Source organism: Nerophis lumbriciformis, linkage group LG32 (genome assembly GCF_033978685.3).
Source record: "Nerophis lumbriciformis linkage group LG32, RoL_Nlum_v2.1, whole genome shotgun sequence".
NCBI lineage: Eukaryota > Metazoa > Chordata > Actinopteri > Syngnathiformes > Syngnathidae > Nerophis > Nerophis lumbriciformis.
Genome location: NC_084579.2, coordinates 7,866,413 through 7,882,307, shown reverse-complemented (window position 1 = coordinate 7,882,307; position 15,895 = coordinate 7,866,413). Strand labels below are relative to the sequence as shown.

The window sequence follows — 15,895 nt, the reverse complement described above, 5'->3', positions numbered from 1 at the left end:
AGTAATATTTTTTTTAGCACAGGGGTGTCAAACTCATTTTAGCTCATGGAGGAAAATCTTGTGCACACGCATGCCGGACTATTAAAATCATGGCATTAAAACTAAAAAATGAAGACGACTTCAGATTGTTTTCTTTGTCTTACTTTGGCCAAAAATAGAACAAACATATTCTGAAAATATTACAATCAAAATATAGAAAAAAATAGCGGCAGCGGTAAAGTTTAGATCCATGAAGGAAAGAAGAAAGTGAATGAATGTTTATAACTGAAAACATTTACATATGCATACACTGCAAAAAGTTAGTGTTCAAAAACAAGAAAAGAAAATACAAAAATGAGGGGTATTTTATTTGAACTAAGCAAAATTATCTGCCAATAGAACAAGAAAATTCGGCTTGTCAAGACTTTCCAAAACAAGTAAAATTAGCTAACCTCAATGAACCCAAAATACCTTAAAATAAGTATATTCTCACTAATAACAAGTGCACTCAGTGGCCTAGTGGTTAGAGTGTCCGCCCTGAGATGGGTAGGTTGTGAGTTCAAATCCCGGCCGAGTCATACCAAAGACTATAAAAATGGGACCCATTACCTCCCTGCTTGGCACTCAGCATCAAGGGTTGGAATTGGGGGTTAAATCACCAAAATGATTCCCGGGCGCGGCCACCTCCCAGGGGGTGATCAAGGGTGATGGGTCAAATGCAGAGAATAATCTCGCCACACCTAGTGTGTGTGTGTGACAATCATTGGTACTTTAACTTTAACTTTTAACTTTAACTTTAAGTGCACTTTTCTTGGTATAAAAAAAACCGATACATTTTTGCTCAATATGTTGAAAAATATTCTTAAATTAAGTAAATGCTAGTGCCATTATCTTGACATAATGACAGTAATGACAATCGGCATCATGATTCTTTTTTCCATGCTTGAAGTAAGAAATAATTACTTTAAAAAAGTAGTTTTATACTTGTGAGTGTTGATGACACAGCTTTGCAACAGTTGATATTCTAGTTTCAAGCATGTTTTACTCAATATAGGTCATCAAATCTCAGCAACAAGCTGTAATATCTTACTGAGATCATTTAGGACCAAAACCCTTAAAACAAGTAAAACACTCCAACATAAAATCTGCTTAGTGAGAAGAATTATCTTATCGGACAGAAAATAAGCAAATATCACCCTTATTTGAGATATTTAATCAGTTTTTGCAGTGTAAAAATGTGTTTTCTTTTGTATTGTTTTTTTTAAATGAATTAACGTTTATGACAACCTTTTTCCAAAACACAATATAGAATGTTTTGGTAAAAGGTTGTCATAAATGTCATTAAAAAAAAAATTATACAAAAGAAAACACATTTTTATGCATATGTATTCACTTTCTTCTTTCCTTCATGGTGGCTCAGTGGGTAGTACATGTGCCTCACAATACAAAGGTCCTGGGTTCAATCCTGGGCTCGGGATCTTTCTGTGTGGAGTTTGCACGTTCTCCCCGGGTACTCCGGCTTCCTCCCACCTCCAAAGACATGCACCTGGGGATAGGTTGATTGGCAACACTAAATAGGGGGTAGCGAGGGGTGTATATTGTAGCGTCCCGGAAGAGTTAGTGCTGCAAGGGGTTCTGGGTATTTGTTCTGTTGTGTTTATGTTGTGTTACGGTGCAGGATGTTCTCCCGAAATGTGTTTGTCATTCTTGTTTGGTGTGGGTTCACAGTGTGGCGCATATTTGTAACAGTGTTAAAGTTGTTTATACGGCCACCCTCAGTGTGACCTGTATGGCTGTTGACCAAGTATGATTTGCATTCACTTGTGTGTGTGAAAAGCCGTAGATATTATGTGACTGGGCCGGCGCGCAAAGGCAGTGCCTTTAAGGTTTATTGGCGCTCTGTACTTCCCCCTATGTCCGTGGCGTTTTAAAAGGTCAGAAATTTTACTTTTTGATACCAATAATTTGCGATATTACATTTTAAAGCATTTATCGGCCGATAATATCGGCAGTCCGATATTATCGTACAACTCTAGTTAGGACATCCCTTATTTAGAGGTTGGCGACCATCTGCCTTTTCCAGTGATGTTAACATGTAATAAGTGAGCATGAGTAGGTTTAATAATACGTGTTGTAGTTTATAACTGTGTCCTACAGTCTGTTTATATTGTGATGTAACGTAAACAAAAGCACCTTGATGGGGGAGTACCACTTGTGAGGGTGGGCGGGTTTTCGCACGTTGTAGTGCAGCCGCGATGAAGGCGGCAGATCGGGTTCGTCTTCGGGCATCACAACCCGAGCGTTCTTTGCTTTTTCCAGCTTGGCTCCTTCCTCGGTGGAGCCTTTGTCACCCCAGCGCACCTGCAAGGAAACAACCAAATCTGATCGTACACGAATTTGAACTACTCAAAATGTGTAGCGGTCCATCTCTGGCGCCTTTGTTGTCTATTTGTATGAAGCTCATAAGTTGAGGATGAGTTATTGCATACTTGCCAACTCTCCCGGATTTTCCGGGAGACTCCCGAAATTCAGCGCCTCTCCCGAAAACCTCCCGGGACAAATTTTCTCCCGAAAATCTCCCGAAATTCAGGCGGACCTGAGTGACGTGTCGACAGCCTGTTTTCACGTCCGCTTTCCCACAAAATAAACAGCGTGCCTGCCCAATCACGTTCTAACTGTAGAATGATCGAGGGCGAGTTCTTGGTTTCTTATGTGGGTTTATTGTTAGGCAGTTTCATTAACGTCCTCCCAGCGCGGCAACAACACACAACAACAGAAGTCACGTTTTCGTCTACCGTAAAGCAGTTCGTCTGCCGTAAACAGCAATGTTGTGACACTCTTAAACAGGACAATACTGCCATCTACTGTACATGCATATGTGACAATAACATCTAAAGTTAAAGTTAAAGTACCAATGATTGTCACACACACACACTAGGTGTGGCGAGATTATTCTCTGCATTTGACCCATCACCCTTGATCACCCCCTGAGAGGTGAGGGGAGCAGTGGGCAGCAGCGGTGGCTGCGCCCGGGAATCATTTTTTGGTGATTTAACCCCCAATTCCAACCCTTGATGCTGAGTGCCAAGCAGGGAGGTAATGGGTCCCATTTTTATAGTCTTTGGTATGACTCGGCCGGGATTTGAACTCACAACCTACCGATCTCAGGGCGGACACTCTAACCACTAGGCCACTGAGTAGGTTGGTTAGAAAAATAGTGACAGAGAATAGAACAAGGATGGACAATTCAACCATTAACTCAACATTGAGTAGATGAGTGTTATGTGTGTGTATATGTGTAAATAAATGAACACTGAAATTAAAGTATTTCTCTTATTTATATATATATATATATATATATATATATATATATATATATATATATATATATATATATATATATATATATATATATATATATATATATATATATATAACTTGAATTTACTGAAAGTCAAGTATTTCCTATATATATATATATATATATAGGAAATACTTGACTTGGTGAATTCTAGCTGTAAATATACTCCCCCCTCTTAACCACGCCCCCGCCCCCCACCCCCCACCTCCCGAAATCGAAGGTCTCAAGGTTGGCAAGTATGAGTTATTGAAATAACAGGACTGAAAGTAACAGGAGTGAGTTATTGACATTAGAATGAAATACCTGTAGGTGAATTATATCTATAGTAATAGCATGTGATTCAATAATTCAATAATCAATTATTAATAGCAGTGATTCAACAACAAAATAAATAATTTTTACAATCATTTAGGTAACAGGACTGTGCTGAGATGTTAACCCTCACCCTCCTAGATTAAATAATCAGTCATACATACCGTATTTTTCGGACTATAAGTCGCAGTTTTTTTCATAGTTTGGCCGGGCTCCAGTGCGACTTATATATGTTTTTTTCCATTTTTATTATGCATTTTCGGCAGGTGCGACTTATACTCCGGTGCGACTTATACTCCGATAAATACGGTACAGAAAAATAAATGTATTTTAGGCTTCTCTTGGCCTCCACCAGATCTGAATGATACAACGTCCTGTGTACCATGTGACTAAAGTGTGAATTCTAACTAAATTGGTTTTGTTTTTCTTTAAAAACTGACATTTTTAAGTATACACAGGTTAAGGAGTAGCACAACTGTGTAAAGAAAAATAAAACAAACATTTCTGAAGTTTTATGGTAAAGTGTACAGTTACAGTGAAGGTATGTCAAATTGTATTTAGCACACTGCAAAAACTGAAATCTAAGTAAGATGAAATATCTCAAATAAGGGTGATATTTGCTTATTTTCTGTTTGACAAGATAATTCTTCTCACTAAGCAGATTTTATGTTAGAGTGTTTTACTTGTTTTAAGGGTTTTGGTCCTAAATGATCTCAGTAAGATATTACAGCTTGTAGCTGAGATTTGATGACCTATTTTGAGTAAAACATGCTAGAAACTAGACTGATGCAAAGCTGTGTCATCAACACTCACAAGTATAAAACTACTTTTTCAAAGTAATAATTTCTTACTTCAAGCATGGAAAAAAAAATCATGATGCCGAGCGCATATCATTATGTCAAGATGTCAGTGGCCTAGTGGTTAGAGTGTCCGTCCTGAGATCGGTAGGTTGTGAGTTCAAACCCCGGCCGAGTCATACCAAAGACTATAAAAATGGGACCCATTACCTCCCTGCTTGGCACTCAGCATCAAGGGTTGGAATTGGGGGTTAAATCACCAAAATGATTCCCGGGCGCAGCCACCGCTGCTGCCCACTGCTCCCCTCACCTCCCAGGGGGTGATCAAGGGTGATGGGTCAAATGCAGAGAATAATTTCGCCACACCTAGTGTGTGTGTGACAATCATTGGTACTTTAACTTTAACTTTTATAATGGCACTAGCATTTACTCAATTTAAGAATATTTTTCAACATATTGAGCAAAAAAGTCTCGTTTTTTTTTCCTAGCAAGAAAAGTGCACTTGTTATTAGTGAGAATATACTTATTTTAAGGTATTTTGGGGTTCATTGAGGTTAGCTAATTTTACTTGTTTTGGAAAGTCTTGACAAGCCAAATTTTCTTGTTCTATTGGCAGATAATTTTGCTTAGTTCAAATAAAATACCCCTCATTTTTGTATTTTTTTTTTTTTCTTGTTTTTGAACACTGACTTTTTGCAGTGCAAAGTGAAGGACACTTTGCTAAATTAAAAAAAAAAAGTATTTTAAAGTTTAATTCTAAAGTGTGTTTGTACATTTTATTTTCTGATTGGGTGGAATGGCTGGTAAATCATTCAAATAGGTCTTCCTCATTTTGCCACAGAAATTTCAGGAAAAAACAAACTGTCAGCACATTTAGGGTAACGAGTGGTTATGTCGAAAAAGTGAAGCCTTTCAGCAAATACATAATACATATTTTCCATGGGTGTGCAGAAGAGTCTACTGAGACCGTGTCATCTCCTTGACTTTTCATCATCCAGGACAGATGTGCGACCCCTCTTGACCTCTCGTTTGTGCCGTTAAGCGAAAGTCTGCTGTCGTGATGTAGCACAGCCTCACACTCGCTGCAAAGTGCTGACAGATGTGCTCACAGGGCACCGACGCCAAAGGAGGAAATACCCTGAAGCATCACAACATGTCATAGCGATCCCCAGGCGCCGTGTAAGTATGTGCCCTCGTGTCCTCAAGCAAACAGTGGAAGTGGAATACACTTTGAAGGTCACCTATTGTGCATAATTGACTCTGTAATGATGTCCCAGCAGTAATGTGTCCCTAGAGCGGGGGTCGGCAACCCGCGGCTCTAGCGCCGCCCTAGTGGCTCTCTGGAGCTTTTTAAAAAATGTATGAAAAATGGAAAAAGATGAGGGGGGAAAAAAATATTTTTTGTTTTAGTATGTTTTCTGTAGGAGGACAAACATGACACAAACCTCCCTAATTGTTATAAAGCACACTGTTTATATTAAACATGCTTCACTGATTCGAGTATTTGGCGAGCGCCGTTTTGTCCTACTAATTTTGGCGGTCCTTGAACTCACCTTAGTTTGTTTACATGTATAACTTTCTCCGACTTCCTAGGACGTGTTTTATCCTTTTTCTGTCTCATTTTGTCCACCAAACTTTTAACTTTGTGCATGGATGCACAAAGGTGAGTTTTGTCGATGTTATTGACTTGTGTGGAGTGCTAATCAGACATATTTGGTCACTGCATGACTGTGAGCTAATCGATGCTAACATGCATACCTGCCAACTTTTGAAATAAAAAAAACCTAGTAGCCAGGGTCCAGGGGCCGCAGGCCCCGGTAGGTCCAGGACAAAGTCCTGGTGGGGGCCCCCGACGCAAAATGATTATTAGCATTCAGACAGGTTAAAATGTTGCTAAAACCATCACTTTTCTATCAGTCACAGTGACTTTTCAAAACAAAAATATTACAGCAAAGATCATATGGGTTGATTGACATGTTTATTCTGTAAGCTAACTTCAATAGTTTGAAATTATTTTGACAGTTAATGCCAGTCATCCTGTCAACCTTTCACAAGACTTCAATTTGTTAATTGAAAGTATAAACAGTATAAACACTTTTTACAGTAAACAAATGGTAAAACAGTACTAAACAATTCCATTAAAAAAAAAAATTGGTGTCATTATTAACTTTCTGTCCAAGCTTGTATAATCTACTGCCTTGTTCAATTGTAAAAAATATTCTGTGCCTAAAATTCACATTTCTATCACAATTATCATACTGTAAACATGGTAAGATAACTTCATTAAAATTAATAGTCCTGTCAATAGCATGGAATTACAATTCAAATGTAGTTTTTTTGTAAGCCTTTCAAAAGAATTCAAAATATGAAAAATTAATGAAAATTAATTTAAGCCATCAGACACTTGAAAAGTGGCACATCACATCTCTAATGTAATCATTTTAACTTTTCAACAGAAATAGCACTGCAAAAATATTAAGGACATACTTCTGTATTTTGGTAGTTATGCTGTCAACATTTAACAAGATTTCTTCAACTTGGACTTGAAAGCATAAATAGTATAAACACTTTTAACAGTATAACAGTACTAAACAATTCCAATAGATAACATTGGTGTCATCACCTTTTTGTGGCTAAAATTCAAATTTAGCAACGGCATTAGACTTGTGTTTTTTTGTCCCAACGTGGTCTTTTACATCGCTAATTCCTCCGTGTCCGATCGAAAAATCTTGTCTGCACAAGGTGCAATTCGCGTAGTTTTCACCCTTTTTGGAACGGATAATTATTCCCGGATAGGCTTTTGAATATTCTTCACGGAATGACTGCAGTTTTCTTTTCGGTTTAAGACTCGTTTGCGATTTTTCTCCGGCTGATTCCATGATCGTTCGCTCGTTTGGAAACAATGGCAACAGGTGCCTCGTGCTTGGCAGCGGTGCTATAAATAGCCTCGCGCATTTAAAAAAAAAATTTTTTTTTAATTAATGAAAAACCGTATTTTTTATCACTGCAACCGTAACCCGGAATAGGTTGATGAAAACCGTACTAATTACGGGAAAACCGGAGTAGTTGGCAGGTATGTAACATGCTATTTAGGCTAGCGATATGTACATATTGCATCATTATGCCTCATTTGTAGCTACATTTGAGGTCATTTAGTTTCCTTTAAGTCCTCTTAATTCAATGTATATCTCATGACACACTATCTGTATGTAATATGGCTTTTCATTTTTTGCGGCTCCAGACAAATGTGTTTTTGTATTTTTGGTCCAATAGCTCTTTCAACATTTTGGGTTGCCGACCCCTGCCCTAGAGCCTGTTTTTAAACACCAAAGAGGCCTGCCTTACTTGTTTGCTCCACTTTTGAGAGGCGGGGCACACAAAGAAAGTTGCAGGTTTTTATGGCGTCATAAAAAGGTAAACCTCCTTCCACATGGACATGACACCCCTAGCGAGATGGACCCACCTTGTACATACTTCACAGGACAGCTTTGTTGTTGTTGTTTTTTGTTTTTTTAAAGGCTTTACTACACATCTTAAAATAAAGCGCTGCCAATTATTTGGGTCAACTACAGAAGTGGTAGATGTCATGTCTGTGTAATCATGTTTTGTTTTAAGTCATGTTTTGTTTAGTTATAGGACTCTTTAGTTTCTGTCTTTTCACTCCCTTGTCTTGTTTCCATGATTACCCCATTAGTTTCACCTGTTCCACGTTTGGGCTCATTGTGCACTCTTGATTGTCACCATAGCAACCCATTAGTTTTCACCTGTCACGTCACGCACCTGTTTCACGTCTTGAGTCACGCACCTGTTTTCGTTAATCATGTCTGTAGTATTTAAGTTCAGTGTTTTTCAGTTTGTCTTTCTGACGACCTCTCCACATTTATGCTCTGTCCATTCTTACCATGTCCATTCTTCATGCAACTATTTTTGTCCAAGCCAAGTAAGTTTTGTTCCATGTTTATAGTCTTTTTGGTTTCATAGTTTGTTCTCCGCCATTGTGCGTGCTTTTCGTTTGTACTTTTTTGCTATAGTCTTTTGGTTTCATAGTTTATTCTCCGCCTCCGTGCGCGCTTTTTGTTTGATCCTTTTTTCTGTATTTATAGTCTTTAAATAAAAAATGTACTTACATTCCCGTCTCGCCCGAGCCAACTTTCCGTTGCATCCCGGAAAAGCAAACACCCAAGATCAAGTCTTGACAGTAGATTTTGATCAGTGTTTGTCTTATGCTAACCTGACATGTTTTTTTAAATATTAATTCACCCCTATACAATACCCTACCCTAATACCCTACTGTGCAATATTACCCTTCGAGTGCAATACAGCCGACACTGATTGTTATCACTCCGGTACTCTTGTCTTGTTCTGTATATTGTACAGTATTTTGTATATTGTACAGGATCGCTTATTATTTTTATTGGATAGTAGTCTGTTTATTTCAATTCTTATTTTTTATCTTTATTACTTCTTGTGTAATTTATTTTTATCCCATACTTGTTTCCACTACCGCACCTTAAGTTGGAGTCCTTAATCTAGTTATATGCAAATATAATGACAATAAAATCCATTCTATTCTATTCTTCTTCTAAAATGTGAGTGTAATGTTAGAATAGTAGCTCACATAGCAATGGTAGCATTGCTAATGTTTGTATCCTCTTGTCCCGTTCCTTAATGTTACATTGTTGGACAAAACCCAAAAGCAGTGAAGTTGGCACGTTGTGTAAATGGTAAATAAAAACAGAATACAATGATTTGCAAATCCCTTTCAACTTATATTCAATTGAATAAACTGCAAAGACAAGATATTTAACATTCAAATTATTTTTTGCAAATATTAGCTCATTTGAAATTTGATGCCTGCAACATGTTTTAAAAAAAGCTGGCACAAGTGGCAAAAAAGACTGAGAAAGTTGAGGACTGCTCATCAAACACTTATTTGGAACATCCCACAGGTGAACAGGCTAATTGGGAACAGGTGGGTGCCATGATTGGGTATAAAAGCAGCTTCCATGAAATGCTCAGTCATTCACAAACAAGGATGGGGCGAGGGTCACCACTATGTCAACAAATGCCTGAGCAAATTGTTGAACAGTTTAAGAAAAACCTTTTCTCAACCAGCTATTGCAAGGAATTTAGGGATTGCACCTTTTGCACCAGGACGAGGAATAGCTAAGGAAACATAAGCTAGCACCCCTGAATGTAAAGAAATGCCATGGATGGATCTACACCTGACATCCACTGTAATGATACCAAGTACAATAGCGTATCTAGTCGATACTATTAAGATTACATTGATATTTTTTATCGTCGCAAAAATTTTTTTCTATCAACGAAAACCAACATTGAACGCCCGTGACCTTCGATCCCTCAGGCGGTACTGCATCAAAAAGCGACATCAGTGTGTAAAGGATATCACCACATGGGCTCAGGAGCACTTCAGAAAACCACTGTCAGTAACTACAGTTTGTCACTGTAAGTGCAAGTTAAAACTCTACTATGCAAACTCATAAAAGTTACTAAAAACACTTGTTAAAGGGGTCATATTAGGATTGTTTTTATACATTTAAAACATTTCCTTGTGGTCTACAAGGTTCTTTGGTCAAAATGTTGTATGGATTATATTTTACAGACCATCTTCAAGCCGCTTTCTTTTCAGGACGCACCGTTTTGTGGGCGGTCTTATTTAAGTGGCTCCACTTCGATTGCTTCTTCTCCTCATCATTCATGCTGTAGTTTTTAGCGCTTCCATAGCGAATCGACTGACAGAAGTTGGGACTTTACACTACTTTGTATTAGAAAGTGGCAACAGCGGAGGATGAAGTGCATGTGCACGTACAAACCCACAACAAGAGGATAGAGAAAAAGAAGGAGCTTATTGACGACAGCGTCGGACTACAATGGCGGACTCGCGCAAAGCACTTCCGAGTCACTTTCTTACCATATATGGATAATCCGCTGACATCACACTTAAAAAAAATGTCACAGGTTATGCAAACTCCAAACGAGTATGAAGGAATGGAAGATTGTTGTATAAATATGTCGGCCATGCCTCCAAAGTTTGATTTCAAATTTCCTGGATTTATCCCGAATACACAAAAACAGGTACCGATTGGTGAGAAAATGTGGTTTTGAATTGCAGCATCAAGGTTATTTTATTGTAAGACCACGCATACCTCCATTCTTTTGATGCCTCCAACGCCGCGGCCTCCGTAATACGAGGCGTCCACCGTGGGCCATCTCTTCTTGTGAAAATCATCCTCGTCGTCCTGGGAAGAGAAGGAAGGTTGCACACTTATATCACAGCAAGGTCAAGCACAATGTCTCTTGGCCATATTTTTAACGCCCTTGTTTTTTTCCATGCAGGACCATGCTACGAACCAATTTCCACCAAAGCATGAAAGAACCCATTCAAACATATTGAGTTGAGTTGAGTTGAGTTTGAGTTTATTTGGAACATGCATGCATACAACATGATACATCACAATTTCCAGTTTCTCTTTTCAACATGTTCGAAAAGGAGTAGGAAGAAGCAGAGCTTATTTAATCCTACCCTTTTTCTTTTACATGGCAGTTTCTAAAACTTTTGTTCATTTCCTGTTCTCAATTTATTCACAATATATTCCATAAGTAATCACTATAAAAGTAAATAAATAAATAAATAATAATTGGTGAAGTAAGTTACATTTCATATGGTGAGATGAGTAAGATTATCTCGAAAATGAATGGATGGATGAAATAAATTCAGAATGTTTATCATGGTTCTTCTTCTTTGTACTTTGTAAACACTTTAAGTTTGAAGAGTTTCTTGAAGGGGATCATATTAATACATTGTTTGATTGCTTTGCTTAATCCATTCCATCCATACTTGCCAACCTTGAGACCTCCGATTTCGGGAAGTGGGGGGGGCGTGGTCGGGGGGGGGCGTGGTTGGGGGCGTGGTTAAGAGAGGAGGAGTATATTTACAGCTAGAATTCACCAAGTCAAGTATTTCATATATATATATATATATATATATATATAAGAAATACTTGACTTTCAGTTAATTCTAGCTATATATATATATATATATATATATATATATATATATATATATTTATTTTATTATATATATATATATATATATATATATATATATATATATATATATTTATTTTATTATATATATATATATATATATATATATATATATATATATATATAACACTCATCTACTCATTGTTGAGTTAAGGGTTGAATTGTCCATCCTTGTTCTATTCTCTGTCACTATTTTTCCAACCATGCTGAACACCCTCTCTGATGATGCATTCTGCTTCGTCTCCTTGTTGTGTGCGCAGTTGTGCACTGCACTCTCTAAAAGCCGTAGATGTTATTGTCACATATGCATGTACAGTAGATGGCAATATTGTCCTGTTTAAGAGTGTCACAACATTGCTGTTTACGGCAGACGAACTGCTTTACGGGAGACAAAAACGTGACTGCTGTTGTTGTGTGTTGTTACCGCGCTGGGAGGACGTTAATGAAACTGCCTAACAATAAACCCACACAAGAAACCAAGAACTCGCCCTTGATCATTCTAGAGTTATAACGTGATTGGGCAGGCACGCTGTTTATATTGTGGGAAAGCGGACGTGAAAACAGGCTGTCGACACGTCACTCAGGTCCGCCTGAATTTCGGGAGATTTTCGGGAGAAAATTTGTCCAGGGAGGTTTTCGGGAGAGGCGCTGAATTTCGAGAGTCTCCCGGAAAATCCGGGAGGGTTGGCAAGTATGATTCCATCATTGAATTCCATATACTGATATACTGAAGGTCTTAAGTGTTGTACCTGCATACAAATGTTTTAAATTACATTTTTCTCTAAGATTATATTTCTCCTCTTTTGTTGAGAATAATTGTTGTATATTCTTGGATAGAAGATTATAGTTTGTGTATAATTGTAGCTGTTTGCAAATTCACTATGTCGTGGAATTTCAGTATTTTTGATTCAATAGATAAAGTGTTTGTATGTTCTCTATATCCAACATGATGTATTATTCTAACTGATCTTTTTTGTAACACCGTTAATGAATGAAGTGTATTTTTGTAGTTATTTCCCCATATTTCTACACAATAACTCAGATATGGTAACCCTAGCGAGCAGTAGAGAATATGAAGTGATTTTTGGTCTAGAACATGTTTTGCTTTATTCATTATTGACGTGTTTCTTGCTTATTATGTTGTATATTTTTACATGAGATTTCCAGTTCAATTTATCATCAATCATTATACCTAGAAATTTGGTTTCATTTACTCTTTCAATTTCTATTCCATCTATTTGTATTTGTGTTTGACTTTCTCTTCTACTGTTACCAAATAGCATTATTTTAGTTTTACTGAGTTTCAACGATAGTCTGTTTTTGTCAAACCATCTTTTTAAAGGGGAACATTATCACAATTTCAGAAGGGTTAAAACCATTAAAAATCCGTTCCCAGAGGCTTATTTTATTTTTCGAAGTTTTTTTCAAAATTTTACCCATCACGCAATATCCCTAAAAAAAGCTTCAAAGTGCCTGATTTTAACCATCGTTATATACACCCGTCCATTTTCCTGTCACATAGTGATGCCAACACAAACAAACATGGCGTATAGAACAGCAAGCTATAGCGACATTAGCTCGGATTCAGACTCGGATTTCAGCGGCTTAAGCGATTCAACAGATTACGCATGTATTGAAACGGATGGTTGTAGTGTGGAGGCAGGTAGCGAAAACGAAATTGAAGAAGAAACTGAAGCTATTGAGCCATATCGGTTTGAACCGTATGCAAGCGAAACCGACGAAAACCACACGACAGCCAGCGACACGGGAGAAAGCGAGGACGAATTCGGCGATCGCCTTCTAACCAACGATTGGTATGTGTTTGTTTGGCATTAAAGGAAACTAACAACTATGAACTAGGTTTACAGCATGTGAAATACATTTGGCAACAATATGCACTTTGAGAGTGCAGACAGCCCAATTTTCATCAATTAATATATTCTGTAGACATACCCTCATCCGCTCTCTTTTCCTGAAGCTGATCTGTCCAGTTTTGGAGTTGATGTCAGCAGGCCAGGGAAGCTAGGGTCGATATTCTTCTCTTGATCATCTTCGGTGGCATAAGGGACGGTGTGAGCCAAGACATCCAGGGGGTTTAGCTCGCTCGTCTGCGGGAACAAACTGCCGCCATTGCTTGCCGTGCTACCGAGGTCCTTTGCCCCTGAATTGCTCACACACTCCGGCAGATTCAATGGGGGTCTGGCGGCAAATTTCTTTGACTTTATCGTTGAAAATGCATCTGCTTTGAGTGTCGCAGGATATCCACACATTCTTGCCATCTCTGTCGTAGCATAGCTTTCGTCGGTAAAGTGTGCGGAACAAACGTCCAATTTCTTGCCACTTTCGCATCTTTGGGCCACTGGTGCAACTTGAATCCGTCCCTGTTCGTGTTGTTACACCCTCCGACAACACACCGACGAGGCATGATGTCTCCAAGGTACAGAAAACAGTCGAAAAAACGGAAAATAACAGAGCTGATTTGACTCGGTGTTTGAGAAAATGGCGGATTGCTTCCCGATGTGACGTCACGTTGTGACGTCATCGCTCCAAGAGCGAATAATAGAAAGGCGTTTAATTCGCCAAAATTCACCCATTTAGAGTTCGGAAATCGGTTAAAAAAATAGATGGTCTTTTTTCTGCAACATCAAGGTATATATTGACGCTTACATAGGTCTGGTGATAATGTTCCCCTTTAATTTGTTCATTTCTTCTGTTATTATTTGTATTATCTTCTGTGTGTTCTCTCCTGAACAAAACGCTGTTGTATCATGCGCAAATAATACTAACTTAAAATGGTACGAATCACTTACTGAGAAGTCGTCCTCTATCGGTGGTGGTGGTGGTGGCTCATGGATGACCTGCATGGAATCATGGAAGGTTTTAAAAGTGTCCTTCTAAAAGAATACTTAGTATTAACTGTGCTGGAGCTTACCACGGTGCAGCAGAGAGGCCAGAACCACCACAGCAGAGCAAAGATGAGCAGGAGCAGCAGGATGAGCAGAGCAATCGCCACAAAGGTCCCATCAGACTGGTCAGAAAAACACAATCATGACTAGGGATGTCCCGATCCGATCCAAATACCGATATTTGCCAAAAAAATGCGTATCGGCAAGGCATGGGAAAATGCCGATCCAGATCCAGTTTAAAAAAAACTCCGGTCCGTGTTTTCCAACGCACAGATTTAAATAATACATTCCACTTTTCTGCTGCTCCCTATTTCCGTTCCGCATTTTCCAGCACACCTTCAACACATCCACAGGTCTGTGGATTCTCACGCAGTTGCTTTTAGCTGCTGGCATTGCACGACAGGCTCTTCCCACTCCTTCTTCTGTCTCCTTCTCACAGACAGCAAGCGCAACTTCTTACACACGTCATACGTCACATACGTATACGTCCTCTCCCAGCAGAGAGGTAGCAGCATGGCTAACGTTAGCTGTGATGCTAGCGCAGCTGCTAAGGTGCGCGCCTGCTCAAACGTCCTCTGCGCACGGCAAATCTATGCCACGCACAAAATCAAATAAAAAAATAAGCGCATAACAATTTTCGACACACGGACACGACAGAGAAAACAGTTTTCGTCATCATTGTTCAAATATTGTAACGTCTGTCGAGACGCTTATCTCCATTCGGTGCCACACGTCCACACCATCAAAATGCCGAGGCAAACATTTCCAGATCAACACCGTATGAAAAAAATAGTGATTTTTTTTTAGTTGTGATTTCCTTCTCTGCATGAAAGTTTAAAAGTAGCATATATTAATGCAGTATGAAGAAGAATGTTTTAATGTAGACATGCAAGCCTTGAAAGAACATTTTGAAAATCAAGACTACATTTCCTGCAAATGGGTGCATTTCTACCCTATATTTTAACTTTAGATTTATTCTCATATCAAACTCTTTTGGCTGTCTTTTTGACACTTACATCCGGCGCCCCCCTCCACACCCTGGATTATAAATAATTCAATGTGATTATCTTGTGTGATGACTGTATTATGATGATAGTATATATCTGTATCATGAATCAGTGGATCCCGACTTAAACAAGTTGAAAAACTTATTGGGGTGTTACCATTTAGTGGTCAATTGTACGGAATATGTACTTCACTGTGCAACCTACTAATAAAAGTCTCAATCAATCAATCAAAACACATAGAATCATCATACTGCTGTGATTATATGCATCAAGTGTTCATTCAAGGCTAAGGCAAAATATCGAGATATATATCGTGTATCGCAATATGGCCTTAAAATATCGTCCAGCCCTAGTTTCAATGATGCCATTTCTGTTTGTCATGTATAATTGTGTCTATTTTGTGTTTATCCTTGAATAAACAGGTCAGTTTCTTGTTACCAACCCATCCATCCATCCATTTTC

At 38.4% G+C, this 15,895-nt stretch overlaps 1 protein-coding gene across 1 annotated transcript in view; it reads right to left on the bottom strand.

Moving 5' to 3' along the window:
• The window catches only part of antxr1b (ANTXR cell adhesion molecule 1b), a 74,397-nt gene that overhangs the window by 22,098 nt on the left and 36,404 nt on the right, over positions 1-15,895 (bottom strand). The window contains exons 13-16 of the mRNA XM_061926774.2: positions 14,453-14,548; positions 14,331-14,378; positions 10,620-10,712; positions 2,173-2,340 (exon numbers count right to left, since the gene is read on the bottom strand). Of these exons, the coding sequence (XP_061782758.1) occupies positions 2,173-2,340; positions 10,620-10,712; positions 14,331-14,378; positions 14,453-14,548 (405 nt within the window). The remainder of the gene's footprint in view (positions 1-2,172; positions 2,341-10,619; positions 10,713-14,330; positions 14,379-14,452; positions 14,549-15,895) is intronic.